We start from the raw sequence: 27,174 nt of genomic DNA, 5'->3' as shown, positions 1-27,174 counted from the left end.
TTGGGCATTGGGGGGGAATTAATTTGGTAAGCACACTATGTCTTTTATATTAAATTAAAGCATTTAATACGAATAACTACCTTGTTTGATTTGAAAACTAGACTTATTTTTTAAAAACAATCTAAAAGAATTTTCAGAAACCATCAACATGATCTTGTTATCCAAAAACAGCCACTTCTCTGGTAAATGTTGCAACCATTGTTTTATTAGACAAACCACAAATTATCCTAATGCTACTCTATCCTTGTGCTTATGGTCGTGAATTAGGCCTTTATGTGTCCTCATTTTTCTAAGAAAGCTTTCTAATTCTTTGTCGTCTTCATTTGATGTGCGTTTTCTGCTTCACCAACTTTAGTATTGTATACATTTGTTAAAAAAAAATTATCCTATCGAAAACGTGGCAATTACATTGGAAAACCCTGGTTCTGTCCACTCTGATCCTGCACAGTTCCCTTTCCTCCTGCTGAATTTGCCCTTCTGCTGTATTACCCTTGAATAAACACTGCTATATGGTAACTTAATAGTCTTTTTCAACTCTCAGCTGCTTATCGTACTGAATTTTGATGAGTTCAGGATAGTCCTGAGAAGACACATGACAAGGGGAAAGAGGTTGCAAAGAATTCGAAATTTCTGACAGAACTTTTCCCAAATATAGTGGCTATTCACATGCCGCAGGTCTGTTGTTTAAATTCTATAGAATTTTATATGAACTTATTCTTGATTCAGCAAATTACTGAGTGGTTTTGAGTATTGCAGGATGAAGCACTTTTATCTATTTGGAAACAACAATTGGATAAAGACGCCGATACCCTCAAAATGAAAGAAAATTTTAATAGCTTACAAACAGTAAGGCTTTCTGACCTTTAAAGTTATGAGTGCCTTGGATATAGTTTTAACCTTACATTTGTGACTCCCCGAAGGATGTTTATTTGACTTCTCTTGCATTCTTATGGAAGTGTACAATTAATGGAGATAGAAGATTTGAAATGAATATTTCTTTTACTCTATGTTGCTTCATTATACAAGTAGCACCTAGAACTCGGTTGCAATCCCCTTCTCATTTAGTTGTCCTGGGTTAAGCAAGGTTGCCTTGCTACCAGCCAGGCAAACCAAACTTCAAATGGAGCCTGGACTTTCCAAATATGTTTCCAACGCCAGTGGATCCCTGTGTATAAACAATAAGCTGACTTTAAAGTAAAATCTTCTTACTGTAGCCTTTCCATGTTAATTTATCTTCACGGTCTGTTGTCTCCTGGAACACCTCCATCTGCTGCAGAAGTTGAGCAACTCTGTCAATTTCTCAGTCATTTAGTAGCCTCCTGAAACTGAAATTCCACCCCTGTTGACTCAATACATCTGCTATATTGTCCTGATTTCCCCATCAATCAATGTATTTCCAACATTCTAAAGCTAGAGTTGGTGCTCTCTAATATTCTTTTTTTTTTAATTGTGTGAACAAGTTGAAAGCTTTATTTCTGAAGTAAATAGATTAATAATATGACTTCTATCTTTAACTACTTTCTATATGATGGTCGCTCTTTTATAGGTTCTGAGTCGGAATGGATTGGAATGTAATGGACCTGAGACATTGTGCATCAAAGACCGGAATTTCTCTGTTGAAAGTAAGCTGTTTCTTTCACTGTTTTTCCTTTTCTCTTTCGTTTTCCTTTCTCTTCCCGTAGTTTTGGGATTGGGGGTAGAGAGGGGTGTGTGACCTACATTAGATTCTCAATGTGTCGTTTAAATCCTTCATAATTCCTACCACATCCGTGTCGGCACAGGTGTGGGTGTAGGATCTACACAGGATTTGGTCAACCTAAAGGTTATTTGACTATAACAATGACTAAGAACTATAGGTTGATCAGATATTTGGTTTAATTTTGGGATTCATGTATAAGAACCAGAATACTTTGCTATTATAGGAAATATCTTGAAAAAAAAGTATTAAGTTTTAGCAAAATAATGAAGTATTCTTATCACTGTTTTGTGGTGCTTGAAGGTGCAGAGAAGGTTGTTGGATGGGCGTTGAGCCATCACTTGATGCAGAACACTCAAGTGGATCCTAACATGACACTTGTTTTATCTCCTGAGAGGTAATGGATATAGCAGCAGCTGATATTCTCATATCCATGGTTCGTTTGACTGTAATACTTGTTGAATTGAACAACTGTGGGAATCTTTTGCTATTTAACAGCATTCAGTATGGGTTGGAAGTTTTACAAGCTAAGCAAAATGACACCAAGAGCTTGAAAAAGTCACTTAAGGTGATGATAATATCCCTTATATGATGCTTTGCTAAATTTGTTTGTCATTAGAAGCTACTTAATGATATGGCAGATATTTACTTATGAACTCGTGAACAAATTTGTGTCCAACCCCAGGATGTTGCGACAGAAAATGAATTTGAGAACAGGATTCTGGATGATGTTATCCTGCCCAGTGATATTGGGGTGACATTTGATGATATTGGTGCACTTGAAAATGTCAAGGATACATTAAAAGAGCTGGTCATGCTTCCCTTACAAAGACCTGAACTTTTCTGCAAGAGTCAACTAACCAAGGTTTACATCTACATTTTGTCCATATTTTGCTTATCTAATTGTATTAGCTTGTTAAATGTTTATTGCTGATTTTCTGAAGTCCCCAAAAGAAGATACATTAAAACTTTATCTCTTGATGTCTAAATTTCCTTTTAATGTGTGTCTCCTCTTGTGCTTTTAAGTTTCTTCTCAACGTCATTTGGGCGGTTTGACAAGAAGTTTGTGCTTGATGAGAAATTTACTTCAACTTCTGTTTCTCTTTTTTGGACTTGAATTTTCAAGCATCATGTAGAGATTTGTGGTTACTTAAGAAAATTGTCGCTCTATTCATTTGCAGCCATGCAAGGGAATACTTTTGTTTGGTCCTCCTGGAACTGGGAAAACCATGCTGGCAAAAGCTGTTGCCACCGAAGCGGGTGCAAATTTTATCAATATTTCAATGTCAAGTATCACTTCAAAGGTTTGTTTCACTTGGAACTTATTTGTGCTCTATCGAGTATAGATCATGTTGTTAATAGTAGCTTCTTCGCATTATAACAGTCTTATTCAGTCTTAATCGTCTTCTTTCCCATGCTGCAGTTGTTTGGTGAGGGTGAGAAATATGTAAAAGCTGTCTTCTCGCTGGCTAGTAAAATTGCTCCCTGTGTTGTTTTTGTTGATGAAGTATGCTTCCTTAAACATTAGCATATTTCTTTCTTCTTTCCTGCGTTAAAATTCTATACTATTGCTGATCCCTTTTGTCTCCTGTTTGTTTATGCTGCCTTCCCAAGGTTGATAGTTTGCTGGGACGAAGGGAAAATTCAGGAGAACATGAGGCGATGCGCAAAATAAAAAATGAATTCATGGTGAATTGGGATGGGTTGCGCACAAAGGATTCTGAACGAGTTATGATACTTGCAGCAACAAACAGGCCATTTGACCTTGATGAGGCTGTGATAAGGCGACTGCCCCGTAGGTAAAAGAGGAAAGACTAATTTGCAGTTATTTTTTAAGTTGAGTTTCATATATCATTTCGTTAATGCCCTTTTCATGTCTTTTCTGTACAGGTTGATGGTCAATTTACCAGATGCTCCAAACAGAGCAAAAATTCTCAAAGTGATACTCGCAAAAGAAGACTTGGCTCAGGATGTTGATCTGGATTCAGTTGCAAGTATGACAAATGGATATTCAGGAAGTGACCTTAAGGTGTCTTTGCTAATCATGTTTGCATAAATAAACGACTAGTCCTGTTTCATCATTCTGAAGTTTGAAGACACTTAGTTTCTAATTTAACTCCTTTGTTATGTAGAATCTCTGTGTAACAGCTGCATATCGACCCATCAGAGAGATCGTAGAAAAGGAAAAGAAGGTACAGCTTTCCATTGTTTGATGTTTGTTCATTGATTACTTAACTGAGGGTGAAAATAACATGTTGGCTCTTCCAATAAATTTTCTCCGCAGTTTTCTTATGGATGTCTGTTCCACTTTCTTTTGATAATTTTTCATGGTCTTTAGAGGATCCTTTTGAAGCATCTTAATTCAATCATCACAGATCTGATGTGGTTCTGTGAATAGTGGTCCTGGGGGGTGGGGGGGATTTTTTTTTTGAAGTTTAAATCTTTGGTGGTTTTGGTTATCCTGCTTTCTTCCAAAAATCTTGGAGTTGATACTCTTAACAACTTGGATTTGTTAAAAGAAAAAAGGCAGTCTGGTGCACGAAAAATCCACCTTCACACAGGGTGCAAAGAAGGGCTGCACCCCATTGTAATGTAGCCACCTTGCGTCACGTGAGCTCCCTGCCTTCCACTGTTGAGGTGGAGCATTCAAACCCCATAAGTAGCATATCATCCATTTCTCCTTTCCCCCTCTCCTAATGTCTTGAGAAAATGTTTAAAAATTATCTGGCAGACTAGAAGGAAGAGAAAAATATAGATTTCCAAACTGGTTAATTTTGCTATTCTGTTCATCTGATTTGAGTTATTCTTACAAGTTGCGAGTATGATGTAGAAGGAAATTTAGGAGGCCCTTGTGTGTATATATGTGTGTGTGTGCCTCCTTAATAAACTTGCTAAAACTGGTATCTAATGCTTATAGTTGATTATAGGAACATGCTGCCGCTAGTGCAGATGGTCGACCACCTCCAGCACCATACAGCAGTGCAGACATACGACCACTGAATATGGACGACTTAAGATATTCTCATCAGCAGGTGAGTTGAAAATTTCTGGCAGTGTCTTTAAACTTTCTAAATTATTTAACTGCATTAGCATGCTGATTGGAGTGCGATTGACTGCTCCTATAGGTTTGCACAAGTGTTTCATCTGAATCCGATAATATGACTAAGCTTCTTGAGTGGAATGATCTGCATGGAGAAGGGGGATCTCGAAAGAAGCAGTCCTTCAGTTACATCATGTAAAGACTGTCTCTGTGTGTAGATGTTTATCTTCCTCCGATTTTGATTACCTCTGGGGCCAGGTCAGTTGCCTGCCCTTTTGGGTTGCTCTGAACCTTGGCCCTTTGTACAATGAGTTTTGACACGTTACAATGGTGGAGTAGACTTATAAAAATAGTTAGTTTATCTGCCTTCGTTTTGCTCACAACTTGCAGAGGGTGTTCATGATACAATGCTTTAGATGATTAGAATTGTTAAAAAGTAGTTAGTACTGTTCATTAGTCACTAAAACAGTTATTACTGTTCACTGTATTAGAGTTTGTTAGAAGCAGTTATTTTGTTAGCTGTAGCATTAGATTCCAATTCAGTTCTATTAATAGAGATGTAATACAATTGTAAATCATTGAATGATATATGATAATTCGTTCTCTTCTCTCTTTTACTCTGTTCTTCTTAGCTTCTATCTCGGAATTGCCTGATATAGCTATCTTCTTCTTCGAGGTTCAGCCTCCTAGTTGATATTATCCTTTCGATTATCGTTAATTGGATCAATTGGTATTAGAGCTGCTAGTCCTCGGCTCAGAAATCATGGTTGCTCGGGACAAAAATCAAGACAGACTTCGGAGGAAATGGAGGGAAAATTGTCACAGATACAAGAACAATTGCAGAAGTTGATGGAAGGTATGGTGAATATGAATGATAGAAATGTACAGACAGATAAGGAATTAATGGAGATCAAGCAAGCCCTAGGAAATGCGAAACAGAAGGACAAGGAAATGGATCAGAATAGAGCTGAATCATCTGTGGGTGGAGACAGAGAACAGGGGTTTTGCAATGCAGCTGGGAATTTCCAAATTCTAATGGTAAATTTCTTACCTGATGTTCGAAACTTGAATTTCCTAGATTTTCGGGGTCGGATTTGAGGGCATGGTTATATAAGGTGCATCAGTTTTTTGCCATGGATGAAGTTCCATATGTTCAGAGGGTGAGAGTAGCATCTATCCATTTGGATGGTGAAGCTATTGCTTGGCATAGATCATACTTGAAGTCTAGGAATTCAGTTATAGACCCTTCTTGGTCTGAGTATGTGTTGGCTGTTAATGAAAGATTTGGGGAGGAATTTGAAGATTCCATGGAAGCTATTAAAAATTTACAACAAACTGAGGATGTTAGAACATATAAGGCTGAGTTTGATAGGTTATTGAATGGGGTTAATTTGTCAAACGAAAATGCTATCAGCTGTTTTCTGGGAGGGTTAAAACCTGAGCTCAACAAAGCTGTTAGAATGCAAGCACCCAAAACCTTAATGCAAGCCTACAAGTTAGCTAAGTTGCAGGAAGAGGTTTTTGATGCTCAGGCTAAGTCTTGGGGAATTAATAGAACCAGCAGAAATCATACTGGTCTTCTCCCTACTCCATCTAGGTTTCTGGGTGTACAAAAACCTACTTTTTCTAGCACAACTGTCAAGAAACCTTATGAATCAAATGCTAACAGATTCAGTAATGGTAATACTGGTAGAAGGTTATTGACTGTTGCTGAGATGGATGAGAAAAGGGCTAAAAGACTGTGTTTCTTGTGTGATGAGAAGTATATGCCTGGGCATGTTTGTAAATCCAAGAAACAGTTGTATTTGGTTGAAGTTCCGGAAGATGGGGAGGTAATTACGGAGGAAGAAGTGTTAGAAGTGGATGAGTGCATGCCAATCTCCTTACAAGCATTTACTGGAAGTACATGTTATCAAACAATTAGAGTAACTGGATACCATGAAAAACAACCCTTACAGGTGCTTATTGACACAAGTAGTACTCATAATTTCATTGATGAGTCAATGGCAATGAAGTTAGGTTGTAAAGCTTTGCCTATACATGAACAATCAGTAAGTGTGGCTGATGGTAGGAAGGTTCAAACTGCTGCAGTGTGTAAGAATTTGAAATGGTTACTGCAGGGTACAACTTTCTCTTCTGATTTCCTACTACTACCATTAGGGAATGTTGACATAGTGTTGGGTGTGCAGTGGTTAAACACTTTGGGTAGGATTTTGTTTGACTTCAGAAATAGAACTATTGAGTTTGTGCACCTGGGAAGAAAACATGTTTTAAGGGGAGCCAGTAGCCAAATCAAGACCACCAAGGCCAAATCCTTGAACAAAAAGAGTGATGAATCAGTTCAGGTCTTCATGCTTACCTTGGTGACAGATGCAACCTCTGCTTGGCAATGCAACAGTATACAAGTAACTCAAGGTACTGATATTCATCCTACCTTAACTGTTTTAATGGAACAGTACAAATGCATCTTTGATATGCCTACTACATTGCCCCCTCATAGAGGCATCTTTGATCACAAAATACCACTCATTGACTCAGCTACTCCTGTTAGCAAAAGGCCTTATAGATATCCTGGAATGAAGAAAGATATTATTGAGAAGCTAGTACAAGAAATGCTAGATCAAGGTGTGATACAACCTAGTTCTAGTCCCTATGCTTCACCTGTAGTCCTTGTGGGGAAGAAGGATGGAAGTTGGAGGCTTTGTGTAGACTATAAAGATCTTAATAAATTGACAGTAAAGGACAAGTTTCCTATTTCTATCATTGAGAATTTGTTAGATGAACTAGGAGGAGCTGAAGTGTTCTCTAAGATTGATCTTAGAGCTGGTTACCACCAATTAAGGATGAAGGAAACAGATACCTATAAGATAGCTTTTAAAACTCATGAAGGACTATGAATTTCTGGTTATGCCATTTGGTCTTACAAACGCACCTTCTTCATTTCAGAGTCTTATGAATGCTGTATTTAAACCACTCCTTAGGAGGTCAGTACTCGTTTTTTTTTTTTATGATATATTGGTGTACAACAAGGATATGTCAGCTTATGTGAACCATTTACAAGCTGATTTGATGAAGCAACATCAACTGTTTGCCAAGAGTTCTAAGTGTGCTTTTGGGGTACCTGAGGTAGAGTACCTAGGCCATTTCATTAGTGCTAAAGGGGTAGCTACTGATCCTAAGAAGATTTCTGCAGTACATGTTTGGTCTGTCCCTACAAATATCAAACAACTGAGAGAGTTTCTTAGTTTAACAGGATATTATAGGAGGTTCATTCTGAATTTTGGATCCATTGCTAAACCTCTCACTGAATTATTGAAGAAGGATAAGTTTGTATGGAATGAAGGTGCTACTACAACTTTTCATGTTCTCAAGGATGCATTAGTGACTGCATCTGTCTTAGCATTACTAGACTATGATAAACCATTCATAATTGAGACTGATGCAAGTGGTTCAGGAATTGGTGTTGTCTTGATGCAGCAAGGGCATCGAATTGCCTATATCAGTAAGTCATTGGCACCTAGACATCATGCTATGTGTGTGTATGATAGAGAGCTATTAGCCATCATATTTGCAGTTACTAAGTGGTCTCATTACCTACTAGGAAGACATTTCATTGTGAGAACTGATCAAAAGGCACTAAAACACCTCATGGAACAAAGTATTCATACTGATTTTCAGGTTGTTGGTATTTCTAAATTGATGGCCTTTGATTTTACTATTGAGTTCAAGAAAGGGACTGACAATAAGGCTGCTGATGCCTTGTCAAGAAATCAAAGTGCTGAGTTGTTGGCTGTTTCACTCTTAACTCCTAATGATACACTTTTGGAGAGAATTAGCCTAACATGGACATCTGATGCTGAGTTGCAAGCTGTTATTCTTAAGTTACAAGCAAAGCCTTATAAATTAGACGATCCACCCATTTAATAATGGTTCGAAATCGATTGCAGCATAATTGTTTCTGGCTTGATCTCTTACTTGCTGGGAAGAGCTTCAACTCTACTTTTTTTTTTTTTCCTTTTCATCAATTATTCTTTACGTTTGTTCTTTATTAGTTTAAAGAAATAAATATCAAAAACACACCTAAGCTATCTCATTTTCTTGAGTTTCATACCTAAACTGTTCGAGAGTTGAGTTTCATACCTAAAAAGACATGTATATATCTAATACAAAACGAGAAAAAAAATTAAAACGGAGGGATAGGTGGAGTAGGGTAAAATAACTTTTTTTAAGAAAATAAAATATTACGGTGAAGAGGAAATGATGGAGTGGGGTAAGAAAATTATTTTACATTTTATTTTTAAAAATATTATTTTTTTGGGATAATTTCTTTAATCTTTAATTTTAACTAATAGTAATAATTTATTTAATTTTTGTCAAGGTGAAATGTTTTGTCTATGTGGAGTGTGATGTGATAATTTTTTTTAAATAAAAGAGAGAGTGTAGTACACACACCATGAAGAGAGTGTAATAAAAGAGAGACGTGTGTTTCTTAAACTAATAAGTGATAGTTTAGGTATGAAACTCACTCTCAATAGTTTAGGTATGAAACTAAAAAAAAGGATAGTTTAGGCGTGTTTTTGACGCTTATCTCTAATTTAAATTGATTTTTTTAAAAAAAATCTAAATTTCATTTTCACTAAGTATTAATTTTTTGATACGCGTGTTGTGTGCGTATTCTATAACAATTAGTAAGAAAAAATTTAAATGTCAATAAGAATATATTTAAATAGTAAAAAAAATTTAAAAAGTATTTAAATTTTAAAAATGATGGATATTATTATGTTAGAGTTTTTGAATTCAATGGTTATTTAGTCTTTCACAAGTGTTCACACTAAGTGAAGATGATTGAATTGAACCGATCGCAACCTTCGAAAGTTGAGAATAGTGGATTCACCGCTATATCCTTCTTCATTTAAATACCAATACAAGGCTCAATTGCATGGCATGACTCAAATCTGTGACCCAAGTCAGAAGTCCCTCAACCTTTGCCACTTGAACTAAGCTGCAAAAATTTAATTGACTAATTAATTAGGGATAATGCACAAGTACCTCTAGACCATGACCAAAATTTCAGAGACACACACCTAAACTAAACTAAGGTCCTATTACCCTAACTCATTTTCTTTTGTAATTTTGTAAACCTTTTTGACTTACGTGACATTCAAACACCTCCCACATGCCTCAACTACGTGGAATCACGAAGTGTGCCACTTAAGCTAAAATGTGTATAAAATTACAAAAAGAATGAGTTTGAAGATAATAGAACCTTAGTTAGTTAAGATGTGTCTCTGGAAATTCGATCATAGTCTAGAGGAGTACTTGTGCCTTATCCCAATTAATTATATTATGTCTCAACAATTTCTTTAATCTCAAATGGTTCTTTTCTATCTATGAAGAAAGTAATCTTCTCTATTTTTGAAATGTGAATAATAAACCTTAGATTAGTTTTCTCTTCACCATAAATAAGTTCACATTACTTAGTTAATTCATATTTGGAATGGAGTAACCTAACAAAGCAACTCAATTTTTTTCTTTTTGGTAAACAATAAGTGGGAGCAGTTACACATGAGACAACTAGTATTTGGATGATATTCCACTTGTATAGTGGAAGCAGTTACACATGAGACAACTAGTATTTGGATGACATTTCTCTATCACTTTTTTCCTCTCAAGGACAAGAAAATGGTATCGCCAAAAAAACGTTCTGGCTCTTGACCGCCCACAGAAAAGTAACTAAACAAAACAAAGAACCAAAGACCCAAACTATTCGTCTCTATCACTTTTTTTCCTCTAAAGGACAAGAAAATGGTATCACCAAAAAAACGTTCTTGCTCTTGACCATCCACAAAATAGAAACTAAACAAAACAAAGAACCAAAAACCCAAACTATTCTTCTCTATCACTTTTTTCCTCTAAAGGACAAGAAAATAGTATAGCCAAAAAAATGTTCTGGCTCTTGACCGCCCACAGGAAAGAAACAAAACAAAACAAAGAACCAAAAACCCAAACTATTCCTCTCTATCACTTTTTTCCTCTGGACAAGAAAATGGTATTGCGAAAAAAACGTTCTGGCTCTTGACTGCCCACATAAAAGAAGAGGTCATCCTCATCGTCCGATGATAAACCTCCTTCTTCGGGAGTCCAAAGGCTTACACATATTTATTTAGTGAACATTTGAGTCTGATTTGAATTTTAAAAAATAGAGAGTCATTTGCTATACTGGATAGTTTCAATTAAGGATGAAGAAACTAATAATTGTAAATCAAATTCTTGTTATGCAGGGAAATTGCATTTTAATTATCTAGAGTCGATAAATTTAGGATAAAGCAATATTTGGACAAAATATTAAGGTGTCAAACGCCTAAATGTAGTAATTTATACTTTATTTACTAGGGGCACTAGCAAAATCTATTGATTCAGAAATCTTTTAATCTGGTTGAACTAAGCTTCAGGAACTTAATTGACTAATTAATTATATTTTATCTAAACAACTTATTTAATCTCAAGGGATTCTTTTCTATCTATGAAGAAAGGATTCTTCTCCATTTTCGAAATATGAATAATAGACCTTCATTAGTTTATCTGAATGGAGTAACCACACAAAGAAACTCAACTCAATTAGTGTTTTTTTTCTTTTTTCTTTCAAAAAAAATTAGATGAAAGCAGTTACACATGAGACAACTAGTAATTGGATGATATCCCACGTGTACCGTGTATTCTTAGCATTGTTTTCTGTTCTATGGACTACTTATACAACTATTTGGATTAGATTGTGTTGTTTTAAACCAGTTTTTCCGGTACAATATTAGGAAAAATGTATTAACAATTGCTGATACATATATTCAATTATACTTTGATCATCAATCCACACATAAAAGTTTCAAAATTTTGAAAATACAACTTATATATTTAAAAATTATGCAAAAAGTATTATAAATCACAATAATTAATAACTTAAATCTTTAAGAGACATATAAGGAAATTCTACTCAAAGAAACTTTGTTTGACTTTTGAAATTTCAAATGTGCTACTCTTTAAAATGAACGTTTTTTACAAAAACCACATTAAAAGCTTATTTGAAATGATTTATTTTTTAGCTTATTTTTTATCATTTTAATTTAAAATCAAGTACTTATAATACTTTTTTTTTAAATTTACCTAAATTCTTTAAAAACAATTTTTTCTTAAAAAATAAAACTCCATAAAATGGATTAATTTTTCTAGAAAGTCCTAATTTTGTTTTTTTTAAAACTTTATTTCCTCGCAACTATCAGCCCCTACCTGTCTACTACTCCTTTCAAAAAACCAATAAATACTGCTAACCAAAACTAATCAAAACCAAACACCCAAGCTATTCTCTCTATCACTTTTTTCCTCTCAAAGAGAAAAAAATGGTATCGCCAAAAAAATGTTCTGGCTTTAGACCTCCCACCAGAAAAAAAAGGAAAAAGAAGTCATCATCATCGTCCGATTATAAACCTCTTTCGCGATGTCTAAAGGTTCACACAGATTAATTTTTTACTTTATTTTTTCTAAGTGTTTGCTGAGTCAGTTGATTTTTTTTATTTTTTTTTCTTGTGGATTGATATCAAATAATTTTTTTTAGGTAAATGATAACAATGTGGGTTCATCTGGAAAATCGGTGCCGCTCTTGGAGCATTCGAATGAGTTATGCTCGACTGATCAATCGAAACTCTGTGGCAACTGCTCGGCTGATGAAAAAGTTGACGATGCGTTTGGCCGAAAAGTTGGCGACGTAGCTGTTAGAAAAGCTGTCACAGAAGGCAAGCGTTTTTTTTCATTACTAGCTCAATCCATTTTAACGTATATAAGTGTCTGTTTGGATTTTGATTGTATTTTAGTGCCTTTTGATTGATTTTTGTTACTTAAACATAAAATTAAGTGTTTATGATTTTAATTTTTTTTTGTTTTAAATTTTTTCGAAAAATATTTAAAAATTATTTTAACTTAAAAGTACTTAAAATAATCCAAATTCAAACAGGCTCTAATCCAAACATCATAAGTTAAAATTCATAAGGATTTTTGACTTGTTTTTATCATTTTAGTTTAAAATGAAGTGCTTATAACTATTTTTTGAATTTATTCAAACACTTCAAAAGTACTTAAAATTTATTTTAAATATGTTTTTAAGTCTATTTTTAATATAATAGGGAAAAAAATTAGAAAATAAGTGATAAATTAGCGTGAAATAAGAAAAAATGTAGAGAATATGTGTAGTTTATTTATGTTTTTTCATTTTCTTGAGAAGTTCACTGTCTCTCTATCTTTGATGATATTGAATGCACGTGTCATTCAGGTGCTGAAACGAAGAAGCCTTGGTGCCAACTTTTATCTGAGTTTCCGCAGGTTTTCTATTAGTAGTATTTTTTTTAAAAACTATTTCTTTTTGTTTCTGTCCGGGTGTCCGTATTTGCATTAGATCCTTATTAATTCAGATTTTCACTGTTTAGGGCCCCATTAAGCGGAAAGTATATCAAGGATTTTTTCATATTCAGGACTCAAACACAAACTCGAGATCTCTGGTTAAAATAGAAACAACGTCATCCACTGCAACACTGGTTCTTTATCTATTTTTGCTGTTGAATTTTTTTGATATAATGTGAATACACTGCAGAACTTTTGTTTGATATCTAATAGAATGTGAATACATTGCAGAATCCAACAGTGGAGATTTCTGGGCAACATTTCATGGCTGGTGCGGGCAAAGACCTTCCCGAACATGCAATGATTTGTGTGATAAATCTTGAAGAGGTAGTGCTCTAATTTGGATTAGCTTGACTTTCCTCACTATTTAATGTTGCTTTGTTCAATAGTTAGGAACGATTTGGAAAACCACCTGAAAATCGAGTTTGGTGTAATTACATTGTTTGACAAGTTTGTTTAATAGTAGGAAGTCAAATTGGGAGTAGTTACACAGTTTGATGTGTTTGTTTGACAGTAGGAAATTGAGTGTAATTGGAAGGGGTAATTATGTAATTTCAAGGTTACTTTTTAACCTTTTTATTTAATTTTAATTTCTTTTTTATTTCTATTTTTAATTTTTTTTAGATTGTTTTTTAATTTTTAAAAAATATATTTTCATTTTATATTATTTATCTTTCATTTCCAAACATTTACTTCTTGGGATTTAATGTAATTGTTGTATTTTTTTTCTTTTCATTTTCCTCATTTAACGTAATTACATTATTATTCTAAGTTTTTAATTAAAGTAGAATTTTATATTGCATAATTGCGTTATTATCTCATAATATTTGTATGTTACATTTTCGATCCCAATTTATTTGCTCTAGTAGTATTGACTTGTTATTTCATATTGCATACCATTCATCTTTTAGTTAGAATTAATAGATTTTCCTTTTGTTGAACATTTGAATAATTTTATTGCATTATATTGCATTATATTTATCATATTAAATTTTTTTGTCCAATATGGAGTTCATGATGTTCTTATAAAATGTGTACTTTTAGCTTTTATAATTAATTAAATTAAACTATTATTGATTATGGAAATATATGTCAATTATTTTTTACAATATTAGTTACAGATATATGTTTATTAATTAATATATTTTCTAGAAATACTATACCTTAAACACCTAATTTAATATCATTTATAAAGGCATGTTTGTTTAATATTATTTTTTATTTTAAAAATTTAATCTAACTGTGTAATTGCACTTGTGCAACCAAATAGTATGCTTGTAATTACATTGACAAATAACATGTTGTAATTACTATACTGTGTAATTAGTAGGGTGTATAATTACTACCTGGTGATATCACCATTTCTAACTATTATGTGGCTTTCCAAATAGACCCTTAAAGTCTCTCTGCCATAATTCATAGACATCACCATCTACTAGTGAATATTTTAGTTTGAAGATTCTTTTGGACAATGCATTGTTTCCAATTTATTTGGTCCGATATATCTGTAGGATCTTCAAAATTTCTCTTTGTGCATTGCAATATTCCCTGGAACCTCTTCAGGCATTATGAGCAAACTACCTTTTGGGCTAAGTTGTGCGGACTCTTAACTTTCGATGTCGCACCCGTGTCGGATTCTTCAAAAATACACTACTTTGGCGAATCTGGCACGCACCCCTTGACATTATTGAAGAGTCTGAGCAACATAGCTTTTTGGCGCTCTTCCTTAGAGGTTACAATAGCAATTTGAATCTGAACATGTAGCACATGGAAGGACCACATTAGTTGGCATTTATTTGACTGTTATCTGAGATGAGTTTTACATTGTATATACAGTATGATTAATCATTTTTTGTGGAAATGATCAGTACCAAAACTCGCTGGCTTTGATTGAGAGGAAGGGAAGCAGAGAACCCGTGCGGTTCAATGGAAATGCCCTTGGGTGGAATACTAGTGGCCTTCTCAATTCAGGCGATCAGATCGTCTCTGGTCAATTGGGAAAATATGCTTATGTATCCTTCCCATATGGCGTTGGCTTAGGTGGTCTCTGTAAAGATTCTCATGGATACTTCTGCAAAGGTACTTTTGGAATGCCATTTAACTATTTTCCTTTAGTTTATTAAGTTAAACATTCTTAAGTATGCAGTCTTAGTTTTACTTTCAATTCCTGTTATTATTTCTTCCTCTCAGTCAGTGAGCTGTGCTTAGACGCCCCGGCTGTAGATGCTCCGGACAAGTTACTCGCGAACACATTGTTTGAGGTGTGAATTCTTTCTATGAATCTGAACAGTGCAATGTGGAATTTCTGTTCCTTCCTTTTTTGGGTTAAACTTTACTCTTTACATTTCATTATACTTTTTCAGGTTGTATTCAATGAGAGCCGGAAGTCGCCATTCATTTTGTTCGTGAAAGATGCTGACAAAGTAATGGGAGGAAACTCAGAATTATATTCAACATTTAAAAGTCGGCTTGAGAAGCTTCCTGATAATGTAATTACTATTGGTTCACACGCTCATACAGATAATCATAAGGAGAAGGTACTATTTGAGATCATATTGCCCACGAATAGATGCATGCGATTATATCTTTTCCTGTTTTATAATGTGTATACAGTGTATTAAGAGGCATGTTATGAAAATTTATTATGGATTAAATATCTTGGCTATAGTAGTTATTGGTGCCAAAACATTGTTAGACTGAGGATTGATCAAGAGAATGAGAGGTGACTCCTAGTACAACAAAAAGATTAAAAGATCATCTTCGAATCACAAAAGAGATATTAGTCTTGCTATATCACTAGATCTCTTTCTTTTGTATATACATATAGTTTCATTCATAAGCATGGCCACAACGGCCGTATACAAGAGATGTACCTAAAAGTAGAGAATTTACAAAACAATATGATTCTCTACAAACTCCCATCCAATCATATATACAACAAGAAACTTTTTGAGTGCACCAAAAGAAAGTAAGAGAACAAACCCTACTACACCTTCAAAAGCTCTCTTGTTTCTGTCTCTCCAAACGACCCACATTAGCGCTAGTGGAATCATATTCCAATCCCTTCGTCTTCTCCTTCTCATGCCCTTCCAATTGAACATCAACGCTCTTATAGTGTTTGACATTGTCTAAGAAGTGCCAAACCACCCAAACATATCCCATCATAGCATCATAGTCAATCACAAATCCTACTTTTTGGAAAATTTAGGATTTGAAATCATGATCTCAAATCACATGTCAAAGACATCCCAAACTGCATGTCCAAACGCGTCCTAAATTTCTAATGTTGAATTGAAGTCAAACTCGGTATTAACGACAGTAGAAAGGAAAAAAACTGAGAAAATAATTTATGAAATCGAACATTTGTGCAACATTCTTTCATAATCATAAATGAGGTCTCTTTTTCGACAATACTTCCCTCATTAGTTAAGTTTTGTGGTTGAGTTAGGCCTAAGATGATGTAACATGGTATCAAAGTTGGGAATATTCCAATCATTATTTATCGATGTTATGTCCCCATTTATATTGTCCATGCTCGAGATGCACAGTCATGGGGGCTGGGAGTGGAGTCCTACATCTTTTATATATATATATATATATATATATATATAATACTCACTCTGTTTCAATTTGTTTGTCTGGTTTTGTTTTGATACGGAGTTTAAGGAAGTAAAAAAAAAAACTTTTGAATTAAAGATATGTAGAATTTAACAAAATGCCTTTAATCTTGTATTCTTAAACATGCATGTGAAAAGTAAGAATTAAAAAGTTGTCAAAAAGGGAAAGATACATTATTTTGAAACGGACTAAAAAGGAAAATGAGATGAATAAATTGAAAGGAGGCATAATAATTTTTCTATAAATAGATTCAAGTACTATATTTCTTAAAATGCGCAAATGCAACAGAAGATAGGGAAAAGATCATGTAACTGTGATTTATATGGTAAATAATTAGTACTCTATCTTGAATACCATATTGAATGATCAAATAATATTTGATTGTTCTGGTTGCTTATGGTAATTGTGCCCATAATAGTTAACCCAACCATATAAATATGGACCGACAATACGTAGCAAGCAAAAAGAGTATTTGGTTAATCATTTACGAATAATCAAGCAAAAAGAGTATTTGGTTATGGAACCCCGGAGGTGGACCAATGGTTTGGGCTTGGAATTTCCATGTTGGAGTTCTCAAGTTCGAAATCCCTTGCTAGTGAAAGCAAGAGGTTTTCCTTCTGGGTCGAGCTCGTCGCACCAGGCTTGCCTAGTGCGGGTGTTCTTTTTGGCTTTTGACAGGTTAAATAGGACATGCATACTTTCAGCTAACTAAGCATATGGACTTAGATAACAGGTTATGGAGGACTTGAAGTAGGATAAAAGGTTAGTTAGGTAGTTGAATGTTGTTTCACCTATTCTTCCAAACCAGTAATCATAATACTACTTTGTAATTTCTTATTACTTGATTTTCTGTTACTATTTGACGTTTCCTATACTTCGATTATCGTCTTATTTGGTTGTAGTTATAGTTACATTTTAAGAATCTACAAGTTCTTGCTTGCTTTTTCTTTCTTCTATATATGTTGTAGTGGTAGTAGTAGTAGTGATCTATTTGGGTTTTTTTTGGCAGCATCATATTCCTGCTAATGTGGCTATAGATGGAAGAATTATCAATTTGGGATTGTGGAAAACTGAAGCTACTTTTTATTTTAATAGATTTACATAGCCTCTTGATCTTTGATTTGTGTGCTTAGTTAACAGTATTATGAGATTATCTTATGAATTTTTATTTTCCTGTGTGTTTTAAAGGTCAAGAAAATTATAGCAGGTTATTTGGCTGGTTGTAGAGTTCAAACAGGTATTTTCACCACAATTAACTTACTTAGTTGCTTTATTTGGTTAACTTTCTGAACATAAGGTAGAAAACAAAGACTTGCTACCATGAAATTTGATTTAAATTCCTGGCTTCTAAAGGCCATGTGCAAGAACTTTCCAATGCCATAAGCAGATTATATTTTCTACTACATTACGGAAGCCTTGGCATAACATGTAAAGTTATTGCTATGTGATTAGAAGGTCAAAAGTTTGAGCCGTAGAAACAGGATAAAGTTGCATACAATAGACTCTTATGGTCCAACCCTTCCCCGTACAAGCTGCCCTTCCACTGCATTATTATTCTCTCTATGATATTTGCTTTTTCTTTGTTATTTTTGAATGACACTTAGTTAAATCCACAGGAAAATGCTGCTGGTGATCTCTTCTCTTTTCATTCAATTTTTTGGACACGAAGGGCTATCATCTAAGCAGAGAAATAAATACACAGGAAGAAAGACGCAAAGGAATATGGGAGTTAACACAGAGCTCTTTTCTCTCAAATAGCCTAATCTCACTTTTACGTGCGTGTATTTTTCATTAGTTGTATACTAAAATTCTTTCAATATAGCTTCATTTTCCTCCATCTTTGCTCCTTTTACCGTTGGGCCCGTGCCAGCACGGGCACCACCTATCTAGTATATATAATAAATGTTGAACTCCATTAGTGAAAATCTTGATTCCGTCAATATGATTTGATAGTTAAATCACAAATTCACGAGTTAATTCTGCTATTTACGTGGAGAAGGGCAGAGTAGCAAATCCATCATTCTTTAGCTTTGTCTATAGTTGGCCTAAAAGATAAGTTTTGGATGAATTTCTCAATATCATTAAAAGAACAGATAATTAATTAGGAATCATGGCATTTAACTTATACTAATTGTAGAGTGATGGATAAGGTTCGAATGGCGTTTTAGTGGTAAGTCTAAACATTGAAAATGGTGGTTCAGATATTTCTTGCATTCATTCACAGTTAAAAATAACCGATTTGATTTTGCAATTTTTTACAAAATTATTTTTTACTTTATCTTCATTTTTTTACTATAAAAAATATTTAAAAGATCATTTCTTCCATCGGTAAATAATCATTTATTTGTTTGAGCTGAGGGTGTTTTGGAAATAAACTCTCCGACACTTTTTGAACCTCATTTTACCAACATAGATTGTGGTACATTGGTGGGATTGTTTTACCCTGAACTAAGGATTTTTTGGTCCGAACTCTGGATATAGAGAAAATCTTGTTAGGAGCGCCATGAGTTCTAGATATGGACAAAATCTTGTTGGAAGTGTCACCTATAAATGAACCTACTATGCATTTATCGGATTTAGTCGAAGCTTCAATACGGAGATTCAAAAATAATTTTTTTTTAAAAAATGATTGTATATTGAACTTTCCTTTCTCTTTCTCTATTAAGAAAAAATAAAAGATCGTAAAGTCAAAGGGTCATGACAAGTGTGAGGGGTAGTTTAGGCATTTCATCTAGCGTCACTCGGCTTTGACGGACCAATCGCTATCCTTTTCTACGTGTTAAGAAACAACTTCCCTCAGCGATATTTCATTTGTACCGATCCAAAGAGCTCATTTCAATTTCACCCCAATTCAGATCGAGATCCAGAAGAAAAAACCCTAATTTTGTTTTCAGATCCAAAATGGACGCTCTCGATACTGTTTTCGATCCTCTTAGAGATTTCGCCAAAGACAGCGTTAGGCTCGTCAAAAGGTGCCACAAGCCTGATCGCAAAGGTACATCATCTATATACTCTTGTTGTTTTTGTGGATGTAGTTTTCGTATTTATCTATATGGAGATCTATGGTTTATGTATCATTTAAATTTGATTGTTTGTGGTACAGAATTTACCAAGGTTGCAACCCGTACGGCGATCGGTTTTGTTGTGATGGGATTTGTTGGATTTTTCGTCAAGTTGATATTCATTCCAATCAACAACATCATCGTTGGTGCTTCTTAAGTGGTAATTTTTCTGCTTTACCTCTTGTTAGTGCGACTCGGTATTTTAAATCATGATGAAAGTTTGTTGATGGCTAGTTGTTTATATATGATGATTGGTTGTTAGATATCTTTTTTTTTGTGGGACTTGCTTGGTTAATTGCTGGTTCTATGTTGTATTATAGCCTGGATAATCTTACACTGTTAACATGTAGAATGATCTTATTTGGTACACGATATACATGCAGGTAAATTTAAACATACTTACAAATTGCTCTCAGGTTTAATTATGTTAGGATATGTCGTACAGTGGGCTTGCATGTACTAATATTCAAGTGGTGGCATAAGTTGAGTCAAAGGATCAAAATTGAGCACTTTTTGCCTTTAGAAAGCTTACCCTTAGCTGTACCCGGGAAATGTTGGAGTTTCTACATATAAATGGAGCTTGGGTTCTGTGTGATAGATCTAAGTTGATAATGTTACGTTACAGGGATTCTGTTATAGAGATTGGAACATTGGTTCCTCAATGTTAATAAAGCTTTTTTTTCAATTTGGTGCTCCAATAAGTTACTTCAGAGAAGGCATAATGCTCAAGGTAGTTCATCCTAATCAATATATAGTCAGTGGGATTCTTGTAAAAACAATAATATCATCATTTCATAATGCTATGCTGTCTCCTTAATTTTCACTAGCTAGGACAGACATCATTTAAAATCAAGAGGATAGTAGAAACATGATTATCTCGGAGTTGAATGTTGATTGATAAATATATCTTTTGCCTATTAAAAAATCTTAAGATATAATATGTAATTATATCTGGTGGATTCAGTTTGGTAATAACATCATTATGTGACTAGACATTCTCTCTTTTTTGATCTTCTGTTTTGTGGCATTCTTGTTTTCACTTAATTCTCATGGATACCAATTCCAACCACACTCCAGCTCCTGAAAGAAATGAAAGAGTAAACACACTCTTGCCCTCTTTCTCTTCTTTATTTTATCTGTCCAGATGTCATGAGGAATTCATGTTCCTATTAGTGCTATCAAGAAAAGAAGAGATATAATCACACACATAAGAAATAAAAGGAAAATTTGAGTAGTAATATCAGCAAAAGTGAATATACTAATGATTATGGCATGGTGTCTTTGAAGTTTCTCCGTTGTCATGCTTTTCAAGTTGATCACATCTAAATGTGTTTATAAAGCCAATTCCACTAATTTGGGGTTGAGATTTTTAGCATGTTTAGCCGAGCTTTCAAATTTTGCTTAATTTGAGAAGTGCTTTTAGAGTAAGTACTTTCGGAGAGTACCAGTTTGTGATTTGCCAATCAATTTGAAAAATACTTCTGTTAATATTAGGGGAAAGCCATCTTAGTAGCTTTTGAAAAGCTACTTCAGCTACTCCAAAGCGCTTCCCTTTTTTTTTTTTGAAATACTGGGCCAAACACCTAGCTTTTAGAATAAGTACAAAGAAAAAAGCACTCTTGGCTTCCCCAGAAGCTTTTGGCCAAACAAGCTATTAGTTGATTGAACGATATGTATGCTATGGTGATATTCATCTTTAACCTTGCTAAGTTATCTTTGATATTGATCCTTCATCCTTTTCTTTTTGACCGCGAATGGTGTATGAAATTTGTTGAATTTCCAATACTTTGTTTCTTTCTAGAGTGCTTTATCAATTCCCTTGCCTGTAATACCTGGGACTACCAACTAATATTTGTTGATTTATGTAATGATCCTCCGCAATGAGACACTGAACTCTCTATGTGTGTAACTGCAGGTATCGTGAAGGAGAAGTACAACTGGAGATGTAGAGCAAGAGATAAAAAGTGGTGCAAAATCTTAGTTTCATATTGTAATCCGTAACAGTTGGTATACCATGTAGTCTTATTTCTGAACCGCCTAGTTGATGGGGATTGTCATCTGAGTTGCCCCCCTCAGCTCGCATTCCCCTCACCCAATCCGTTTTCAGATTTTGTAAACTTTGCTGTTGATGTCAAGACTTCCTTTTTTTTTTAATTCTACTTTTTTCACCTTGGTGGGTACAGTTTTGAACGTTCCTTGATAGAGATTTCTGTTATGGTGGAAGGAATTATTAAATGAGTTTGAAATGGATGCTGAGGAAGGGGAATATCCTTTAGTATCAGAAGTTGATCCTCCCGTCTCCTAAATCCTGCTCTTGTGGAGTGGCACAACCAAGAAAAATTATGTTTAATAGTCCATGAAACGCTTTATTTGAAGCATGATATATTTCAATTCTTCAAACTTATCCGTCTTGGTCTTAATTAGACTTTCAAAAATAGATGGAGAGGTGGGAACGAAGTGGCAAAATACTTTGTCAATAACAACTCTGAACTTCAAGGGAGAATGGTGATGAAAAAGATTGAAATAAAGATTCTAGTTAAATGGGTTTTGCGGATTATCTCTTTCCTTTAGGGACATAGTCAGCTTTGTAACAGAAACCAAACTCCGTCATGGATGTGGAGTTCATTACGAACTCCTTGAGATAATCATATTGGAGCATCCAAATTCGACGATTTACCCAACGAAAGAAAAGAAGTGTGTTTTACACCTCAATTTTATTGTAGATAGTTTCCTTGAAGCAACAATTTTTGGACTTTAGAACATCAGCTAAGTAGTAAAGTTAACAGATAAAAGGTGTTCAAGGATTCTCAATTTTGTTCCATCACTGTAATAGCCATATAAATTGGTATGCACCTCTATATTCCGTGTTCTTCCAAAAGATCAATGCACTTGTCTCGTGCAGTTATTTTGAGTGCCCATCATTGTGGCAAATAAGTCATATAAACCAACTGATTAGAAACAACAAAAAATTCTACATCTGCAGGCATATTACCAGCTTTTGTTATCTTCACGAAGATTGCACGAAAACAAGAAAACTATAAACACTATCCAAGAACTTAAAAGAGAGAAAGTAATGAGAAAGAATATACAGCTACATGTGAACATAGCCATATCAGCATATAGCACTGGCAGCTAGCAACCCCAAAAGGATTTTAAAGAGTAAAATCCAGGAATACACAAAAGTCAAGTTTTATACAGACAAAGATTCAAGTCGGTTACAGTTAAACAGTATCCATGGACAGAAGCCATAAAAGGTGGATTCACATTTGAGAGAAGAAATTACATTTCACTATCATAACCATTAGTTTCACATGTGCTCTTTAGCCTCCAAACCGGCAGCAGCGAGATCTTTTAACTGCAGCAAAGGAAAAGGGAGAAAATTTAGTACCAAGGTTTAATGGTTGGACAAAATGGATAGGGTTTTTAGATCCTGAAGAATAATCATACGAAAAAAACCATAAATCATGAAGACACAAAAAGCGTTATATTTGTTGCCAATGCCAATTAAATAAGATAAATTGAGAAAGTACAATCAACAAACAGATAAAATTGTGAGAACCAAAAGCCAATTCTGTGACCACATCAACCTTGATGTCATTGCAGGTACGCCTAAAGTGTAGGCAACATATTTCAACTTTCAAACCAAGATACCACTGTGATATGAAACAAATGACTTTTCCTTTTATATGAATCAAAATACCTTAAGACATGCAAGGAAAGAGGAGAAGTCATCATCATCAATGATATCTGGTTCATGAATTAGAGTTGCACAAAAAAAAATTCAAAAAATACATTAATCAAACTGGAGGCTAGGTGTGGATAAATACATGGAAAAATAACGTGCCTGGTAAAAAACAATTGTATTCAACCAGGGATTACCAAAGACAGAAGAATAAAACTACCATATATCAAGAAGAAGAGGATATATTGGTTCAAGTTCCATAAAGGTATTTTAATTGAAGACTAGTGTGATTGGGCTGATAGGAATCAAGAGAAAATAACAACAGAACAACAACAATAATCCAAGTGCAATCCCACAAGTGAAGTTATGGGAGGGTAGTGTGTAGTATGTACACATACCTTACCCCTACCTTGTGAAGGTCCTGTTTCCGAAGACCCTCGGCTCAAGGACAGGCGAAAAAAGAAGTGGTAACAACAAACAGAAACAACATGTAGTAATAAAAAGACTAAGAAAATACAAGAATAGTGCTAATACTCCGGGAATAGAAAAGAAGTACACATGAAAAAGAGAAAATATGTGCAAATAATGAAGGCCTCCAACGGAGTATCCCTTTTGTTGGTAAATGAAATGGAGTTGCCTTAGCCCATTGAGTGCTCTTCCTCGTGCCAAAACTTGCAACCGTTAGCAGCTCCCTTGAAAACTTTCCTATTTTTCTTGCACACATGGTATTACAGTTCTTTATCCCCAGTCCCATTTACTCTTACTTTCCTTTCTGTTTCCACCCTCCTCTTCATTAAAATCATTAAAACCCCAAAAGAAGGATGGGCCAGGAGAGGAAAAGGCTAGAAAAGAAATCATACTAGTGCTATGATTTATGAACAAGCATTCCCAAGAACCTGATAAACTACTGGCTGATTATTTTCTCTAGTACGAGATGTTCCATTATTCTTTTATGAGTCCTACACAGTTCAGTTACAAGTGAATATTAAACTCAAGTAATAATTATTTCTTTTTATTTAGAAAGGTAACATGGTAATACTTGGTTCTTCTGTCAAAAAAGATCGATGAGAATCTATACTTACAGTCGTAAACTGAAAAGAAGCCTAAAAACAAAGACAACTTGGATCCCCAGTTCATCAAATCTAACTTTAATCAACAATAGATTTTAGGAAATCTACACTTTCTATCAACCAATGAAAGTTTCTGAACATGTCAAATCCATGGAATGAAAACTGATTGAGTCACAAGTAAAAGTAACTGTCTTGAAACAAGAGATATACAAGAAACACCAGCTCTAGATACCCAAGTCTCCATGGTGATCTTTTTTGCTCATACACTGGTCAATCTTTTTAAAAGAAAAAAATATCTCAATAACAAAAACTAGATAGTTACTTACCAATCTCAACACCTTACCTCCTAATTACTTACCACAGCACACAAATCTCTTTTCTTTATGTGTAAACAAGGGATAAATGATTCAACCATAAATCAGAACTGGATTTTGGAAGGCAAACTGGGAGTGAACAAGGGGCATTGCAGGCTTTGTTTCCTGGACAATTCTCATAATGCACCAATCCTGAAGTCAAAGTAGAGGAGATCTGGTCCCCTCAGGACTGGAATTTAGCATTCAGAAGGTTGTTAAATGATTGGGAATAGCAAAGGAAGCAGAACTGCTGAGAATAATTGGTGGTTTTTAGGGAACTAGTATGGAACCTGATAACATGGTATGGAAACACCATCAGGATGGTTTGTTGTCATTAAATAGGGTGTACAATATGATGCTGACTGAAGTAATAGGGAGGTCAACAGGATGCTGCAAATCTGTACCGAAGAGTGTGGCACCAATCCACCAACTTAGGTGAAATGCCTCAGCTGGCTAGTAGTTAGAAGAGCTTGTCCAACTCATGAAGCACTACAAAGAAGGGAAAGCTGCATTGCTTCATGATGTGCATTATCTAAGGAGGCTTTAGAAAAAATAACCAGAACTGTCCGTGACCTATGCAATTTGGTCGCAGAATACAATTAACCTACATATCCATTAACATTTACTGCAAACCACATGTGTAGAGTATCAAAGGAAATGTGTGAGAGAGTATCTGTTGATATAAGTAGAGTATTACAATTAATGTCTTTTTTTAGCAAGTTATATGCAATTAATATGGAAAATCACTTCCCCAAATATGCAAAAGAAACAAGACAGGATTAAGGAAGCTATAAGGAAAAAACACATGCTAAGGAAGCAAGTAACCATTCAATTTAAACATCTACCACCATATCATAAGAAACAACCTCTCAACCTTCTCAAGGTAGGGCTAAGGTTGCGTACACACCACCATCCCCAGAACCCACTAGTGGGATTACATTGGGTATGTTGTTGATGTATCTACCACCACATCACAAACACAATCAACTAGAGATTGCATGACATCAATCATGCAGTTGCTTGAATTTGGTACTGATTGCCTAAATTTATTCTTTTTGAAAATAAACGAAGACAACAACTACTCCAGTCAATTCCAAATTAATCGGGCTCAGTATTTTAAACAAAACAACTAGTTGGAGTCAGCTCTATATACATTCTGCTCCATTTAAGCGCCAATTTCATTCCAATACTCCATGACTCCAGTTTTCACAAAAATGCAAACACTCTTGACCTTAAATCCTCAAAGGAAGATCAAAAGGAAGAAAGTTATCACCAAATGGAACAAAGAATTTTACTTTCCAATCGTATTTCTCAAACATCTAGCTTAACCAGTATCCATTTCGTTCAATTTGGGACAAATTCATACCAATATTTAGTACTTCAAGTTTTAACAAGAAAAACTATTATACCTGACTTCAATCCTCGAAATTAAGCAAGAAAAGGAAGAAATTCACCACTTTCAGGATACAGAATAAAGCATTTTTCATTTCCCAATCTTAATTTTCAAACCCTAGCTTATCCAGATCTGAAGGTTACAAGATAACATAGACAGAAACGGCAAACTTACATTTGGCGATCAAGGTTACCCTGTCCACTGCTACCTCCACTAGCATAGGAATTATCGTCTCCAGTCTGCCACACAGATTGCCACGCCTGTGACGGTGGAGGGTGCACATACATTGATGGATCAACCCCAGGAACAGCAGGCCTACCAAGCATCACCCCACCCGGAGCCGGCTGGCCCATCGGAGGGTAATAGTACGGCACACCACTAGCAGTAGAACCCACAATTCCGGGTCCAAGCCCAACACCTTCATCCTTAATCTCATCCCTAGGAACGATGTCAACCAGAAAATCAAAAATATCAGTACGAGTAATCGCCGCAGCGATGTCATTCTTCTGTAGAGTCCTGCGCTTGTTTTCCTCAGCGTGAAGCCAAGAACGGATGGTGAGCTCCAGAATGAAAAGTTCACAGGCTTTCGCGAACAGAACCGGAGCTTCAGCAGAGATCATACGAACATCTTCATCAGCTTTCATGATCTTTTTGATACGAGCAAGGGGAAGTTGGTGGTTTTTGAAATCATTGACTTGCTCGATTTCTTGACGTTGGTAAGTCCAAAACATCTGAAGCTGCTGCTGTTGTTGTTGAAGGAGATGGTGGTATGGAGTTTGCGGTGGATATGTGGCTGACTGAGCCGCTGCTGCCGC

General features: G+C 34.9%; 5 protein-coding genes across 7 annotated transcripts in view; 4 read left to right on the top strand and 1 right to left on the bottom strand.

Moving 5' to 3' along the window:
* LOC102604053 (peroxisome biogenesis factor 1-like) overlaps nucleotides 1-5,353 on the top strand; it is a 13,245-nt gene extending 7,892 nt beyond the window's left edge. The window contains exons 12-24 of the mRNA XM_015308803.1: nucleotides 574-675; nucleotides 757-846; nucleotides 1,547-1,622; nucleotides 2,000-2,093; nucleotides 2,195-2,264; nucleotides 2,382-2,561; nucleotides 2,878-3,000; nucleotides 3,120-3,203; nucleotides 3,311-3,495; nucleotides 3,587-3,725; nucleotides 3,829-3,888; nucleotides 4,624-4,728; nucleotides 4,822-5,353. Coding sequence (XP_015164289.1) covers nucleotides 574-675; nucleotides 757-846; nucleotides 1,547-1,622; nucleotides 2,000-2,093; nucleotides 2,195-2,264; nucleotides 2,382-2,561; nucleotides 2,878-3,000; nucleotides 3,120-3,203; nucleotides 3,311-3,495; nucleotides 3,587-3,725; nucleotides 3,829-3,888; nucleotides 4,624-4,728; nucleotides 4,822-4,935 — 1,422 coding nt within the window. The 3' untranslated portion in view covers nucleotides 4,936-5,353. The remainder of the gene's footprint in view (nucleotides 1-573; nucleotides 676-756; nucleotides 847-1,546; nucleotides 1,623-1,999; nucleotides 2,094-2,194; nucleotides 2,265-2,381; nucleotides 2,562-2,877; nucleotides 3,001-3,119; nucleotides 3,204-3,310; nucleotides 3,496-3,586; nucleotides 3,726-3,828; nucleotides 3,889-4,623; nucleotides 4,729-4,821) is intronic.
* A 187-nt stretch (nucleotides 5,354-5,540) lies between these two features.
* Nucleotides 5,541-7,633, top strand: LOC107060648 (uncharacterized). The gene is made up of 2 exons (XM_015308752.1): nucleotides 5,541-5,774; nucleotides 5,894-7,633. Exons 1-2 carry the CDS (start codon nucleotides 5,541-5,543, stop codon nucleotides 7,631-7,633), a joined length of 1,974 nt encoding a protein of 657 aa, XP_015164238.1.
* A 4,458-nt stretch (nucleotides 7,634-12,091) lies between these two features.
* On the top strand, nucleotides 12,092-18,634 carry LOC102604391 (uncharacterized). Of its 3 annotated transcripts, XM_015308806.1 has the most exons (10): nucleotides 12,092-12,235; nucleotides 12,343-12,520; nucleotides 13,054-13,103; nucleotides 13,208-13,315; nucleotides 13,413-13,508; nucleotides 15,050-15,260; nucleotides 15,372-15,442; nucleotides 15,545-15,718; nucleotides 17,988-18,036; nucleotides 18,416-18,634. In XM_015308806.1, the coding sequence occupies exons 1-10, from the start codon at nucleotides 12,128-12,130 to the stop codon at nucleotides 18,430-18,432; spliced, it is 1,062 nt and encodes a 353-aa protein (XP_015164292.1). In that variant the 5' UTR covers nucleotides 12,092-12,127; the 3' UTR covers nucleotides 18,433-18,634. The 3 variants fall into 3 exon arrangements, with proteins under 3 accessions (XP_015164292.1, XP_015164291.1, XP_006347397.1); XM_015308805.1 differs by lacking the exon at nucleotides 18,416-18,634 and having other exon boundaries at nucleotides 17,988-18,340; XM_006347335.2 differs by lacking the exons at nucleotides 17,988-18,036; nucleotides 18,416-18,634 and adding an exon at nucleotides 17,809-17,977.
* A 960-nt stretch (nucleotides 18,635-19,594) lies between these two features.
* Nucleotides 19,595-22,045, top strand: LOC102603715 (protein transport protein Sec61 subunit gamma-1-like). Its single transcript, XM_006347333.2, has 3 exons — nucleotides 19,595-19,794; nucleotides 19,903-20,021; nucleotides 21,777-22,045. The coding sequence occupies exons 1-2, from the start codon at nucleotides 19,701-19,703 to the stop codon at nucleotides 20,016-20,018; spliced, it is 210 nt and encodes a 69-aa protein (XP_006347395.1). The 5' UTR covers nucleotides 19,595-19,700; the 3' UTR covers nucleotides 20,019-20,021; nucleotides 21,777-22,045.
* Nucleotides 22,046-22,973: 928 nt separating this feature from the next.
* LOC102603380 (nuclear transcription factor Y subunit C-1-like) overlaps nucleotides 22,974-27,174 on the bottom strand; it is a 4,626-nt gene continuing 425 nt past the window's right edge. Inside the window, exons 2-3 of the mRNA XM_015308802.1 lie at nucleotides 26,534-27,174; nucleotides 22,974-23,216 (exon numbers count right to left, since the gene is read on the bottom strand). Of these exons, the coding sequence (XP_015164288.1) occupies nucleotides 23,213-23,216; nucleotides 26,534-27,174 (645 nt within the window). The 3' untranslated portion in view covers nucleotides 22,974-23,212. The remainder of the gene's footprint in view (nucleotides 23,217-26,533) is intronic.

Source organism: Solanum tuberosum, unplaced genomic scaffold (genome assembly GCF_000226075.1).
Source record: "Solanum tuberosum cultivar DM 1-3 516 R44 unplaced genomic scaffold, SolTub_3.0 scf00087, whole genome shotgun sequence".
Taxonomy (NCBI): Eukaryota; Viridiplantae; Streptophyta; class Magnoliopsida; order Solanales; family Solanaceae; genus Solanum; species Solanum tuberosum.
This window is presented reverse-complemented; position numbering and strand designations above follow the sequence as displayed.